The 13703-nt window shown below is 44.5% G+C and overlaps 3 protein-coding genes across 15 annotated transcripts in view; 2 read left to right on the top strand and 1 right to left on the bottom strand.

The window, feature by feature from the left end:
- Positions 1–19: 19 nt before the first annotated feature.
- asb4 (ankyrin repeat and SOCS box containing 4) lies at positions 20–4302 on the top strand. Of its 3 annotated transcripts, none has more exons than XR_012963634.1 (6): positions 20–402; positions 882–1181; positions 1294–1536; positions 1626–1883; positions 1987–2100; positions 2178–2208. XR_012963634.1 is itself a non-coding variant. In XM_076149859.1 (6 exons), the coding sequence occupies exons 1-6, from the start codon at positions 96–98 to the stop codon at positions 2364–2366; spliced, it is 1401 nt and encodes a 466-aa protein (XP_076005974.1). In that variant the 5' UTR covers positions 20–95; the 3' UTR covers positions 2367–4302. The 3 variants fall into 3 exon arrangements, 2 of the variants coding, with proteins under 2 accessions (XP_076005974.1, XP_076005975.1); XM_076149859.1 differs by having other exon boundaries at positions 1626–1873; positions 2178–4302; XM_076149860.1 differs by lacking the exon at positions 2178–2208 and having other exon boundaries at positions 1987–2112.
- Positions 4303–4446: 144 nt separating this feature from the next.
- On the bottom strand, positions 4447–11297 carry pdk4 (pyruvate dehydrogenase kinase, isozyme 4). The gene is made up of 11 exons (XM_076149863.1): positions 10834–11297; positions 10059–10200; positions 8178–8249; positions 7906–8090; positions 7419–7508; positions 6936–7013; positions 6642–6718; positions 6455–6553; positions 6236–6349; positions 6001–6114; positions 4447–5800 (listed from the first exon to the last, which is right to left on the bottom strand). The coding sequence occupies exons 1-11, from the start codon at positions 10949–10951 to the stop codon at positions 5657–5659; spliced, it is 1233 nt and encodes a 410-aa protein (XP_076005978.1). The 5' UTR covers positions 10952–11297; the 3' UTR covers positions 4447–5656.
- A 2186-nt stretch (positions 11298–13483) lies between these two features.
- The window catches only part of dync1i1a (dynein cytoplasmic 1 intermediate chain 1a), a 48048-nt gene continuing 47828 nt past the window's right edge, over positions 13484–13703 (top strand). For all 11 annotated transcript variants that reach the window (XM_076149907.1, XM_076149904.1, XM_076149897.1 and 8 more), the window contains exon 1: positions 13484–13591. In XM_076149907.1, the coding sequence (XP_076006022.1) occupies positions 13484–13591 (108 nt within the window). The remainder of the gene's footprint in view (positions 13592–13703) is intronic.

Genomic DNA, 13703 nt, shown 5'->3' with positions numbered 1-13703 from the left:
TCTGACCTCTCGCTGACCTTCCTCTATTTCATTTCCGCCTGCCTTCCGTGTAGAAATCACATGGCCTGGCTCTGCAGTCGCCCTCCAGCGTGGGTATGCTTGCCACCTTTATTATCAGCATTTGTGTGCTCTTCTCCAGTCTCCTCCATGCTGTGTTGAGAGCTTTAGTGCCGGTGTTTCAGCCGATTGCGTTTGTAGGGGGAGGTCCTGCCCCTGTAGTGGTCATGGAGGAGTTGAGCCCCCGTCAGTTGTCCGCCAAGCAGCTGAAGCGGCGTTTCCTGCGAGCCCTGCAGACAAACGATGCCCAGGAAGTCCTCAACATTCTCCACACAACCACACTTGACATTGACACAGTGCTGGAGGTGGAGGACCCCAGCATGGTGCTGGCATCATACAAACAAGGTAAGAGAGGATCCACAATCCAGCAGCACAGAGGAGATGATCACACACAGTAATTCTGTGTATATGTTCAGCTCTGTGACGTACATATGCTGCTTCAGCTTTGACTCATATCAAGACAGCTGTGTCTGAGTCTTGTTTGCTTGGCTCAATGATCCTCTCTGCTGCTTGTCTTGTCTTGCTCTGCGTGTTTTCCTAGGGTTTGGTTTTTCACACCCAGGCTTTCTAGGCATGTGTACTTTGTCTTCTACTTTCTCCCCCTTGGGCACCATTAGAGTTTCAGCTGAGAGCCTAACACACCTGTGGTGGTGTTTTTTAAATGGATTGCTATTTATTATTTTAAATACTGACAAACCCATAGATGTCGTGCTGTTGTTAGTTCTGCAATATAACCACTAGATGGGGATAAAGGTCCAGATAAAGTAAAGTAGAACACAGTTGTGTTGTTACTGTGAAGCGCCCTGTGGCTGTTTGATCTGCAGGTTATTGGTTACCAGGATATGAATTGGAGAGTTCCTGGGCGATGGGTATCCACGTGTGTGTGATGTATAATGCTGTGGAGACGGCCCTGGTGCTTCTTGAGGAAGGTGCAGCGATTAACCGCATGCCTAATGGGAAGACGCCGCTGCACGTGGCCTGTGAGGTCTCCAACAGCGACTGCGTGGCTTTGCTGTTGGCCCATGGAGCAAAAATCCACAGCCAGTCCCTCAGCGGACACACACCACTGCACTACTGCATCACCAAAGAGTCTGTGGCCTGTGCCAAGCAGCTCATCCTCAAAGGTAAGGATGAGCACATACAAGGAATGTTGATATGAGGAAATACACTACAGATTACAAACTGTACAAAACTATCATAACAAGAATATAAATGTGGGGTTTTTTTGGGATGGAGGTGCAAGTGTGAACGTGCCTGGTGACAACAATGAGGAGGACACACCCTTACACACAGCAGCCAGATTTGGGATTCCAGAGTTGACGGCTCTCTATCTGGCCCACGGAGCGTCTGTGGATGCTATCAACTCTTGTCAGGAGACGCCCCTGATGACAGCTGTCTTCTGGTCATTTGACCCTAGAGAACAAACGTTCAGCCAAGATCACCATCTTGTCTGTCGCCTCCTGCTGGACCACAAAGCAGGTGAGAGGTTGTGCGTGTCGTTATGACGCCAAATGACTTTAAGATCAATATTTCCCTGCACAGGAGGATACATGAGGCTTCTCTTCCAGATCCCAACCTCCAGGAAGAGGACCATAAAACAGCTCTTCACAAAGCAGCCTGGAACTGTGACCACGTCCTGATGCAGATGCTGCTTGAGGCCGGAGCCAACACAAGAGCCATGGACATCAACGGCTGTGCCCCCATCCAGTATCTCCTTAAAATCACCGACGTCAGGCCCGTGGCCGTGCACGATGTTTGCTATCAGCTGCTGCTCAACTTTAACGCACCGCGGATTTACCCACCGCAGTTCCACAAGGTATCCAGAGGTGACCAATCGTTCTATGTATCTGTCTTTACAGCTAAAGTAATATGATAGCACAAAGTCCTTTGCTCAAGCTGTCTGTTGTGTCATATCATTTTGCATCACAGGTGTTGCAGACCTGCCATGATTACCCCAGAGTCATAGAGATCTTGGCCAACTCTTACGAGCGTTTGAAACCCACAAATAAGTGGAGGGCTGCCATTCCTGATGACTGCTACAAGGTGAATGCTGGCCTGTACACATAGCTGCCTTCAAGTGATTGCACCAGTCTGAACTTGTTTCTCTTTGACCCCCTCAGCGACACGAGGAATTCTTTGAATCTTTGTTCGCCGTTTGCTCCAACACCCCTCGCTGCCTGCTACACCTGGCCAGATGCACCATCCGGGCCCAGCTGGGTGGGTTCTGCCACAGAGGTGTAGCCCAGCTTCCTCTGCCACCTTCTATGAAGAAATATGTCTTACTGGACCCTGAGGGGGTACTGTACTGATGAAGAGACTTCACCTTATCACATTCTGTTGACTTGTTGATCCTATGTACAAACGGAGCTTCTCCACCTTGTTCAGTGTTGCAACTTCCAACTGCTGATCCATGCTTAATACTTAACTCTAATGCTCGAGATCTAATGCTGCTCAATCTGGATTTGATCATGATCAAACCTGGTATGTTGGTTGGGGTTCGGCTCAGGGCCTTCACCTGCAATTTGTTTACTGAAGCTGAAGGTCACAGGGCAAGGTCATAGTTCAGCCCAATGCCAATGAAAGGGAAACATGCCGACATATATGAGACATTTGTTCTTTTTGTTCTTCTTTCTTTTTTCTATTTGTGATAGTATGTGAAGTCACCACATATATTACAAGCTAAATATTCAGCTTCATCTCAGTACTGACTGATTTCCATTGATTTTGTTGCTTGTCAAAGTTACCAAAACGTATAATCTCAACACTAAACTTAACACTGAAAGTTATCTTTTGAAACGGTTCTCCTGCTTTACTTCTACTTTCCAAAGTAAAAGTTCGTCGTGATTCTTCAGTCTGACCTTGTTGAAGAGCGATGTGGCGTTTAAACTTTCTTTGAAGGTCTGACATGGACCAGGTGAGTGCGACTTGACACGGCTCATCCCAGTCTCCACAGCATGGTGTAACGGCGCAAGTGTTTAAGGCTTTTTCATCCAGTAGTTAAGTCTGATCTAACATGGAGATAATACCAGTGTGCTCCAGGGGGGAAGCACTCCACAGACTGGAGAAAGAGGCACTGCTGAGCTATAAGTGCTTTTAGTTTAAGGAGGTACCAAAGAGTAGAAAATGAACCTGAAAGCCTCGATGATGATTTAGAATAAAGTGGCGATGGCTAAATTTAAAACGTGAGCTTACTTACATCCTGGCTCTTTTTCTTTCCGCTCAGTTAAATGATTATAATAGTCACGCTAACAAATGGCACAATGAGAGAACCGGTTGGATTTCATTCTAGAAATGTTTCAAATAACAAATCAGCTTTTCAGATTTAATTATCAGAGTTCTAAAAATGTCCAGTTTCCATTTTTAGCAAAGCCAGCGAGGCTCCACAACAGGAGGAGGCGGCGGTTCCCATTGTTTCATCAAACCCACATACAGTACAGTAAGAGTTAATGCTTTATTCCATGACAGTGCCGCATCTTTCCATATACAGTGTTACTGCATATTAAAACTGCAGTTAATTGTGACTGTCTAAAGTATGACTTCATGCAGGAAGTAAGAAAAGTGATTCACAGCAAGAAAGTTATGCATAAAACAGGAAGAGGTCTTTTTACAGATTTGGCTGACTTGTCAACAGTTTCTGCCAAAACATGTTCACAGGCTTTATAACCTCTCCTGATTCTCTAAATGCATGTCTTGTGCAATTTGAGTGACCCAGACTGAACCAATGTTTGCTTCACGTGGTTGTATGTCTATATCTTCCTTATACAGTAGTAAAGTCCAGCCCTGATTGTCTGCTCAATGTACACACACCTTAAAGGCTCTCTGTCAAGCTGCTATGCAATTAAGACCGGCATCCTGTAAGATCCAGTACTTCTAGTTCCATATTTGCTCTCGCTTTGCATTTGTAAACATGCAGCTTAAAATGGCAAATTTGTGAATCTTTAGGTCCATTCAGTGCAGCTCTAAAAATAAATAAACCAAAGGTAGAGATTCTAATATTATGTCGCCCACTTGAATAAGGGGAAGTAATGTACATTCATTTGGTTAGAACGTTGCTTTGTTTGGCTTTGTTAATGTGTTAATGCTGCACGTGTCGTCATGATAATACAGCATCAATGTGTTGAAATGAGGCTGAATGGCGACTTGCAGGTCAACAAACCGTCACCTTGTGCTCCACTGTTGGGAACCTAAACGCTGAATCAAAACAGAACAGGACAGTTTGTTCTCTGCTGCTACTGGCAGCCAGCCACTAGAAACAGACTGGAGTGCTGAGTGTGTGAGAGAAAAGAGGCAACGTTTTCTAAAACACACTTTTAACTGTCAGTCCACAAACATATTGACTTAAAAAACCAATAAGTGACCAACAACAAACACAACAACATACACAAGCACTGGCTGACTCGACTCCTCTTAGGTTTATTTTGTAAAAGCAAGCGACAATCCATGCAGAACATCTCAATAAATCATTTTCCACTCGTCACGTTTGTGTGTCGTCTCGCACAATTGAATCTGTCAACAAGTTACATTTACAGGAGCAGTCTGAGGAGTAAAACGCGTGGAGGTGACACATGACATTTACACTTTGTACATTCACAAGGTCCTTTAGCACCACCTCACCTACAGTAACACTTGGCCTTTAAGATCACTACTTACAAAAAAGAAATAAAGGCCGACCGATTCCTAAACAAGCAGCAAATGATGAAAACCTAAAACGAGTATATTGATAAATAATTCCAACCTCCCTGCTTCAACGCAAAGGCACAAAATAGGAAGTTTAATGTCGCCGTGACTCATTAAATCATCTTAGAAGCGTATGAGAATTTGCTTAAAATCTAAAGCTGGCACCACTGAGTTAGGTCTCGATTTCAGTCCTTATGGTGCAATAACATCAGAACAAAAAGACTCCATTCCAGGACACATGAACAGAGAGCCTATAAACAGAAGAGTGTGTTAAATAGTGTAAATATGATGACTGGTTAGGATTCCCTAATTTGATCTCATGCAAAAGTTCATCTGTACACAGCAAATGGATCAACCAAAGACTGTTTACAAGTGTGACATCATGAGTATCCCTGGGTGTGTGTGTGTGTGTTTTTTAACTTGGGAGGGCAGGTTTGACACAATCCAGTCAGCCTCCACATCCATACAGGCCACGCCCACTTGCACTGCTGAATTTGTTCCAATTTTGAATCTTTTCCTACAATTGTCCCTAATTGTAGAATGTCTGGAACACTGGAGAAAAGTTTTATTTTTGTTGTTTGATCTTCCTTAATGTTTTGCTATAGTGGGCGTGGTTTCACTGTTTCAAAAAGTGCTGTGTCTCATGATTGAATCCGTCCACTGTCACCCAACATGGAGGACATGGTAGACGGGGACGATCATGGTCTCGTCAATCACCTATTAAGTTTCATCACAGATGGAGTCATAACCGGAGGGCGACTCAGCCTTGGCGGAGGTATGCGCTTTACAACATCAACAACACAGGCAGCCGGTGAGAAGCAGGAAATCCAAGTCCAACCTTTTCCTGCCACTTCACTCACAATTTCAAGTTCATCTGTTTCTCCCGTCATAGACCTTTTTCCCTTCTGCTCGCTCTTCATCATCAGTGGCTCCTCTCGTACTTGCCAAGCTTCTTGGGCTCCCTGCTCGGCATGCACCAGTCATCCGCCTCTAAGCTGGACTGGTAATGCCTCAGTGCGGACTTGTTGAAGACGGGAAGTCTCTCCACCGACTCTGAGGACATGGCCTGGTGGTACAGAGTGGAGATGTGCGGTCAGCGATGCAGTCTAATCTGCTGCTCTAACGGGTGACTACAGCAGAACAAACATCTCTCTGTTCTCTCACATACAGTAAATCACATGTTATCACTTAGAACAGGACACACATCAGCTGTCTGTAGAATTCAGTTACTCTTCATCTGACAGTGACGTGATGTTGTTGTCGTACCTTTAGATAGATGACGGCTGAGCTTCCATGTCCCTCCATGGAGAAGAGCTGAAGATCTCCCTGGAAGTACTTGGCATACAGGCGGGAGATGGGCAGGCCGTAACCAAAACCAGCCTGAGAGAACCAGAACAGGGTCACACACACACACACACACGCAGCGACATTACAGATTAGATGGGACACGTCAAGTTAGAACATGTGATAATAAGTGGGAGTGTGGCGTGTGGGCTTTCACCAGAGGAGCGTTGCGAGAGTTATCTGTGTGGACGGGACTCGGGGCGGTGGAGTACATGTAGCTGAACAGTCGCTCGATCTTCCTCAGAGGGACTCCGCCCCCTCTGTCAGACATCTACAAACAAACAGGACAGATAAGAGACATGTAGGTCACGTTTGTTATTGTCCTCAGTGTTGCTCTGACTTCACCCCCAACCCCCTTTATGGTCTCTCTGTGTACCTTGATGGTGAGGTCTTCAGTTCCCAGCGAAACTCGCACTTTGATGGGTGGCAGAGTCAGGCTGGACTCGTGGGTCTCTACCGTCGCTCTCATGGCGTTCTGACAGAAAAAGCGCACACAGTTACACCACTGCGGGCAGAGACAGAGGGGCATTCCAGCATAGCTACAGGTGTGTAGGTTACTGTACCTTAAAGAGCTCAAACAGCATGTGGTAGAGGTGCGAGGGAACGTACACAATGTGGAGCGGCTGGTCTGAGTTTTGGGCTGAAAGGAGGGAAACACTAAATCAAGGCATGTGTCAACCATTAAAACTGTGACGAAATGTTCCAACCAAAAGTAAACCAGACCCCAACCCCCAAGACCAAACACACATTCCTTAAAACTTAACTTAAAAGCTTTGATTTCTGGAAACCGCAGATAAACCAAAGAAGAAAGAACAGATTAGGCAGAAGTGACACTGAAAGATTTGAAACCTACTCACCATTGACTTGTGTGATCTCCATATCAGGAGAGGTCAGATAATACTGCTCACAGAGCATCTTTGAGCTCTCAAAGGCGTCTAAAATGTGGAAAACAAGCACAAACCGGTTACGAAAAAGCTAAATAATGATCCACACTGAACACAGACACACTTCCAGGGATCTTATTCATCAGTTGTACATGAAGGTTTAACTATCAAACTACACCTTATGTCACTCTTATACAAGATGATGAAGGTCCAACTATAATTAATCTGTACAAACAATGAGATGTGGAAAACAGATAACACATCCAGCCTGTTTACAGTCCTTTATCTAGAGGAGATGTGTGTATGGGTGTGTGTGTGTGTGTGTGTGTGTGTGTGTGTGTGTGTGTGTGTGTGTGTGTGTGTGTGTGTGTGTGTGTGTGTGTGTGTGTGTGTGTGTGTGTGTGTGTGTGAGTGTGAGTGTGTGAGTGTGTGAGTAATACTGAGCAGGAGGATTACCTTTTACTACTTCGACCACGTCACAGCTGGGGTCGATGCTGCCGATGTGTTTGGGATGAGCCGGGTTAACGCTGCCGTTGAAGATTAACGCTGAGGGGCAACAAATACGCACAAAGTGTGTGTGTGAATGCAGCGTCTATTAAGCTCATACACATACTACACAGGTCAGGTTATACAGGCTGAAACAGGAACATTAGTTGACTCATTGTTGACATGGCTGAGCATTAATGAGTTCTGCTGCCAGTAATATATTGGGTGTATTATTTGATAATGAGTCAGGGTGTAGGCAGTGTTAAAGGAGATAAAGGAAGAGTGTGTGTGGACTGTGTGAGTTAAATCTACTTAATCAGCAGAGCAATCAGTGCAGTGTCAGATGGTGGTGACGACATCCAAGCATGAACTCTGCTGACTCTCGAGTGTTGAGTGTCTCAGCTGTGTGGATTGACGAGCTTAACTCACTGATAGAGTCACTGAGTGCTATACTGACTGTGCTGGTTCATGAGCATGCGGGTGGAGATGCGGCTCATGTAGAAGCGGTCCAGGAAGTACTGCACGTTCTGGTTGGTGACCGGGTCCACGCCGAAGGCCTCCTTGTACTCCACCACGCCCTGAGCCATGGTGGACACCACGTCGTTGTGCCGGTTCCTAACCGTCACCAGAGTCTTTGTGAAGCTGCAGCAAAAACATGACGAGTGTGACGTGTGTTTACAGCAGATCTATACGTCCGGAGGAGAGAACGGTCAGGCTTAATCCACTCACTTTGTCAGGACCTCCTTATCGTAAGGGTCTTTCTCTAAGAACTCCACAATCTCCATCAAACTTTGTGAATACCTGGGGGGAGACAAAGTGTTATGGTGAAACATAAACATAAACATAAAAACACATCTGCCCGGCGATTCATTTAGTACAAAAGTGATTGCAGATATTCAGGAAAAGAGGCTCATGTGTCTGTTTCAGTCCAACGGTTCCTATGAAAAGCTCAAGGCCGTGTTTATATTATTCATATCTTAACGGTTTTCAAAATGTAAGCATCGACTATCTCTTGTTGATAGATGATCATATCTTAGGATCGCCTGCTGTGTGTTAAACATGCATAACCGACAGATTGGACCTTAAATTACATCACTTGATGCTGAAAGGAGGTTCACAGAAGCTAAATGTAAAAAATATAACATTTAATTTATTAACAACATATAATAAATATATAAAACATATGTAACTAAATAAATCATTTGTGGGTCAATATAGTACCGTAAAGGGATAGATTGCAGCATTTGTAGCTTATAGATTCTTGTTGTCTTGCAGTTGAGCAGACGTATTGTGACATACTGAGTGTTTGCCTCACAGATTCTCCCTCATGGCTGCAGGAAGCTAAACTGGGTGAAAGGTGACAGGCAGAGCGGCTGTGTTTCCACCATGCTGACTTTGTCCCTCAACTGACCTTCAACTCTGTGTTTTGGATTATGTCCCACTATGAAAACAGAACAGGTATGTTTACAATACATAGCCTATTGAACACCTAGTAACTTCACAAACTGGGCCCACACGTGCCACATTAACTAATGGCTAATCCATGAACTTCTCTGTTGACAATGAAATGAACTTTGCAGTCGTGGGAAGAGAAAGTCAGAGAGCAGAAGGTAGATGTCCAAATATAGACTATGGCTCCTCAGAATAGAGCGGGGGAGGGGGCCATGCCCTTTGTGTCTCACCCATCATATACTGTATAACTGGGCTGACTTATGATTGAATATTACAATTATCATTAGTTGTGACTTTGCAATCTTCATTTCTCTTTCTTCTCTCTGTATCAGTAATACTGATCCGTATAGTCAATAGTTGCCTCAGATTGTATGATTTTGTATACATATTGTATTGTTTATATATATACATGAAGAGACGATAAAGGTGCTGGTGTGAAGTGTGTGACCCTTGCTGCTCCAGGGAGTGTCCCTCTTTTCATTGTGACAAATGGCAGCGGTGGTGTCAGTGTCCTCACTGAACACAGGCTCAGTCTTTACAGCCTCTCACACTTGTACACAGTGTACTTTAATATGCAGGTCTAATCCCTACCTGGTATTCATTGCTGTCAGTATATTTATCTGTGTATTTTTTCTTTCACAACTGCTTCATACCAACAGGTAGCTACACACAGCAGCAGCAGAATCTGTGTGCATGCATCTAAACTAACATATAAAGTTAAAAACACGAGTCAAAACGCGCAGTGACTACAATTCGCACAACATCAACAGCGATGTCGCCCTGTGACCACAACTGGAGCTGCGCCAAAGCAAACAGGGGCCCAATGTCTCACCGTATCTGTATCCAAAGTGATCTTCCGTATCCGAAGAAAACCAAGAGGAATTGGTTGCAGAATTTGGTATTATGGTCTCACATCTGTAGCCACTTGTTTTATGATAGGATGAAGCTCCTGCTGCTGCGTTATTCCCCCCACCCCTTATGGCCTTAAGGACTTGATTATATGAGATTATATTGGCTACAGACTTCTGTCCTGCCCACCTTTTTGTTGGAATACAGGTGGGAAAGGCTCTTTCCTTCCACAGTTTGAAAGCGGCCTGGTTTTGGTAACACACACCAAAGGGGGTGTGGTGCAGGTGTAAAGGGGGTGTGGAGGCCTACCAGCTGGTCAGCAGCTTGAGGGATGGAGTGTTGAGGAGCTTGTCAGGGAGGAAGTCGATTTCCTTCATGATATTGGCCAGTCTGACGGGAAGCTCCTGCCTCAGGAACACAAACGAGGTCTTCTCACATGCATTGGCGGAGCCTGCGGTCACACGAGGGACAGAGTCAGCAAAAAAGGCGACCCCGTCCTCTTTGACCCCTTTCCTCAAAAGATCTCAGAGGGGAAACGCTGTGTCAAAGGGCCGGCAGGCCAAAGACTAAACTGCATCTGCATTTATCGCTTGATTGTTTTTGCAGAATCAGCAGTAGCAGGAGAAGCTGCTTATGTTTACATTCATGAAGAAAATGAGGTCATGGTGTGTTGTTACACTGTAATGTTAATACTGCAAAATACCCACAATGCCATTGCTTAGTTTTCAAGCTGTGTTCAAAACCATTTAGGGGGGTGAAGTTATTCTGCAAGGACAACAGGTGACACTGTAATCAATCTAAGCAACAGCAGCACTGACACAACTAACAAATGTATGCAAGAACGCGTATGACAACTGAATCAGCTGGTTAATGTACGCAATGTATGCACATACAATAACACGCTGTACTAACACATGGGGTGTAAGACCGTTATAATGTAAATGTACATGTGACACACATTCCTTTATCTATTCTTTCCCAATGTTTGAAACTATTTACATATTTGCACATAGAGCTCGTAAATTTCACTTTAATGACGTTATCAGCGCTAATTAACGTTGTTAAAGTATTGAGAAATACTTACCAAAGTCTATGAACTGTTTCATAGACAACGGAGAAGGAGAGAATTTGGAAAACCTCTCCACAAGTCTCGGTATCACGGCGATCGAGCCGTTTTTCAACAAAAACTGAGCGAACCTCATTTTTCCGACGGTCAGTGAATCAGTGCGAGTTCGTCCTTTCTTTCCTTCCTTCTCTCCTTCCTTCTCTCTCTCTTTCGTCGTTTCTTCGCCAGCGGGCCAGTTTGGCTTCTTTTCCTCTAAAGTTGGCCAGTAAACAAGAGGAGCCTCCGACAAAGCGACATCTTAACGGATGCTGCTCGTTATCTCTCGTTGTTTGCTCCAGTGGCTCTCTTCATTCTTGCACAGTTGATCCGAGGATCTGACCATCAAAACACACGCACGCACGCGCACATGCACAGGCGCGCGCAAACACAAACATACACACACACACACACAAAGTTCCCGCTGTCTGCACAGTAATGTACAGTCCTTTGTTAATGGGCGGGGATTTAGTCAGATGAGTGATGTCAAGTTCAACCAATCAGCGCTCAGATTGGCCAACCCGTCTCTTAACCTTGACATTTGAAACTTTGTACATAATCAGTTGAGTTACTGTTCACGTTTGTTCGCCATATCTTAAAAAACTTAACGCATTTTTTGTTAATTTTGATTTGCTTTCTTTGTCGTAGTTTTTTCACGCTTTGTTTTTGTTTATCTTGCTGATTTTGTCCTCTTATGTTATTGCTGTTCTGTTCAATAAAGCTTCGTTTGAAAAAAAGTTGAACTGTACAGTTATTTGTTGTAGTAATGGTTATATGGTATAATCATCTGCATTTAGACAACAAACATTTATTATAAACAATGAAGTAGCATTATTAATTTTAAGAAAAACTACTGCATATTTATGAAAAAATTGAATATCTAACAACCACATTATGAAAAACAATATCACAAAATATTGGAATTGGGAGTTGAAGACATTTCTTGTGGCATTTCTTAATGATAATTCTAAATCTATCTATCTATCTATCTATCTATTTATCTATCTATCACCATGATTATTTTAAATGTAATTAATTAGATTTAAAATGTGATTATCTATTATTATTATTATTATTATTATTATTATTATTATTATTTATTGGTCCTGGGAACCAATATTTGGCATGTGAAAAATATAAATGTCATAAATTAAGGTAGCACAGCGCCCCCTACAGTCAAAACGGCCGTTGTACAGTTTTCACGGACCATGACCGTGTGTTTCAATTGTAAAATTGGTGTAATTGCCCTTTACAGTCACATTTGCACTTCGGCAAACAACCAGCAGGTGGCAGCGTTGCGACAGTTATGCTTTGTTGACGGAGGGCGGAGGCGTTTCCTCTCCTCCACCACCAGCATCCTCCTGCTCTTTCCCGGGATGCATCGGCGTGTAGTGCACCTGTTCTCCGCTTTATCCGGCTCCTCCTGCGCTGAAATGCCCCTTTCTGCCCGCTGTCATCAGTAGCCTCACTTAAAGGCTTAATTTACACATTTGTTGGGGCCCGAGAGGCGCAGACTCGCTGTGATTTTCAGAGGATGTGTTGATTTTTTTTGTCGGGGCGCAGCAGTGAGACAGCATCTTTAACCGGTGACACATCATTAAGCTACCAAAGCGACGGGACGAGGTACGAAACTACATTAAACTGCATTTTCCCCCAGCTTTTCTAACGAACAATGTCAGCTTTCTGTGCTCGCTGCTTGCTGTTGAATTGTTTGAGTGTTTATGTCGAGGCCTCGTGTTCGTTTGTCGCACATGGGAGCAAACATTGTGATTAGCTACCGTCGCTTTTATGAGCCGGAATCGAACCGAACACGCAGCTAAATGACTCGTCATTTTCCCCGCCTTTGTTTATGTTGTCAGCACGTTAACTAGTCATGTTACGTCGTTTGGTAGCCACAGGGGCCTAGCTTATCATGTCTTGCTGAAGTAGCTTTAAAATCCTCAATATTAAGCTGAAGCTCAATTTAAAGCACCATGATGGAGTTATTGGAGGATTTTTAAGTGAAGGAGATGTCTCTTTGCTTAGGATTGGAACCTGGCCTCATCTGTGGCAAACCAATGGTCAGCGTCCAGACAAAACCAGAACTGTCACAGGTGCCTCTAATATGATCAATAACATTTGCATTCCATCCAGATCTAGAACCCAAATGAAGTTTCATGAATACACTTCTGCTGAGGCCACTGTTGTGACTCCAGCGTCCTGTCACCCTCGTGAGTGTGACTGGGTCGGTTTCTTAGGGTGTCGTCCTGAATCTGGGTGCTGCACAGTCAAATCATTACCGGTGATTGGTCTAATTCGCTGTAAAGATTTGAGTTTCATGAAGTTTTCGGTTTAATGATTTGACTGACAGTGCTGTAGTGAAGAGGGTCGAGCTCTGTCGTCATTCTGCTGCACCTTCCAACCCTCATCTGTGGTCATGAGCCGGGGCCTCGGGGTGTATCTGGACACGATGCTATGGATCTGGTGTTTATGATGACGCAGCCAGCGGGTATTCTGGGGCGTGAAAAGATACTTGCATGTGATGTATCCTTTTCGCCATGAAACCAGAGCATCAGGTGCCGTGTGTAGCTCACTGCTGTGCGCTCCTCTTTCCTCCTCGCAGCCCCCCCCCGCACCCCCCCAGTAGGACACCATGTCGGACAAAAGTGACCTAAAAGCAGAGCTGGAGCGCAAGAAGCAGCGCCTCGCCCAGATCAGGGAGGAGAAGAAGAGGAAGGAGGAGGAGAGGAAGAAGAAAGAGGTAAGGAAAAAAGTGAGTACCTTTACCTTCTTGCACTCATACTGTATACAGACATAAAAGCAGAGACAGTGTGTGTGTGTGTGTGTGTGTGTGTATCCATGGATGCATGCAT

The sequence above is a fragment of the Genypterus blacodes genome, unplaced genomic scaffold (genome assembly GCF_046128005.1).
Source record: "Genypterus blacodes isolate CSIRO-AG114 ecotype Tasmania unplaced genomic scaffold, CSIRO-AGI_Gbla_v1 ptg000048l_1, whole genome shotgun sequence".
Classification (NCBI taxonomy): Eukaryota; Metazoa; Chordata; class Actinopteri; order Ophidiiformes; family Ophidiidae; genus Genypterus; species Genypterus blacodes.
Note: the sequence above shows the minus strand (reverse complement) of the source record. Positions and strands in the feature narration are given on the sequence as shown.

What these genes read in the sequence shown, in the direction of transcription:
- asb4 (XM_076149859.1), top strand. Translation starts at nt 96, where the DNA reads ATGCTTGCCACCTTTATTATCAGCATTTGTGTGCTCTTCTCCAGTCTC. An exon ending in CCTGCTGGACCACAAAGCAG is followed by an intron (nt 1,537 to 1,625) that starts GTGAGAGGTTGT and finishes CTTCTCTTCCAG; the next exon opens with ATCCCAACCTCCAGGAAGAG. An exon ending in ACCCACCGCAGTTCCACAAG is followed by an intron (nt 1,874 to 1,986) that starts GTATCCAGAGGT and finishes TTTGCATCACAG; the next exon opens with GTGTTGCAGACCTGCCATGA.
- pdk4 (XM_076149863.1), bottom strand. Translation starts at nt 10,951, where the DNA reads ATGAGGTTCGCTCAGTTTTTGTTGAAAAACGGCTCGATCGCCGTGATA. An exon ending in GATAAGGAGGTCCTGACAAA is followed by an intron (nt 8,091 to 8,177) that starts GTGAGTGGATTA and finishes TTTTTGCTGCAG; the next exon opens with CTTCACAAAGACTCTGGTGA. An exon ending in GGAGATCACACAAGTCAATG is followed by an intron (nt 6,719 to 6,935) that starts GTGAGTAGGTTT and finishes CCCTCCTTTCAG; the next exon opens with CCCAAAACTCAGACCAGCCG.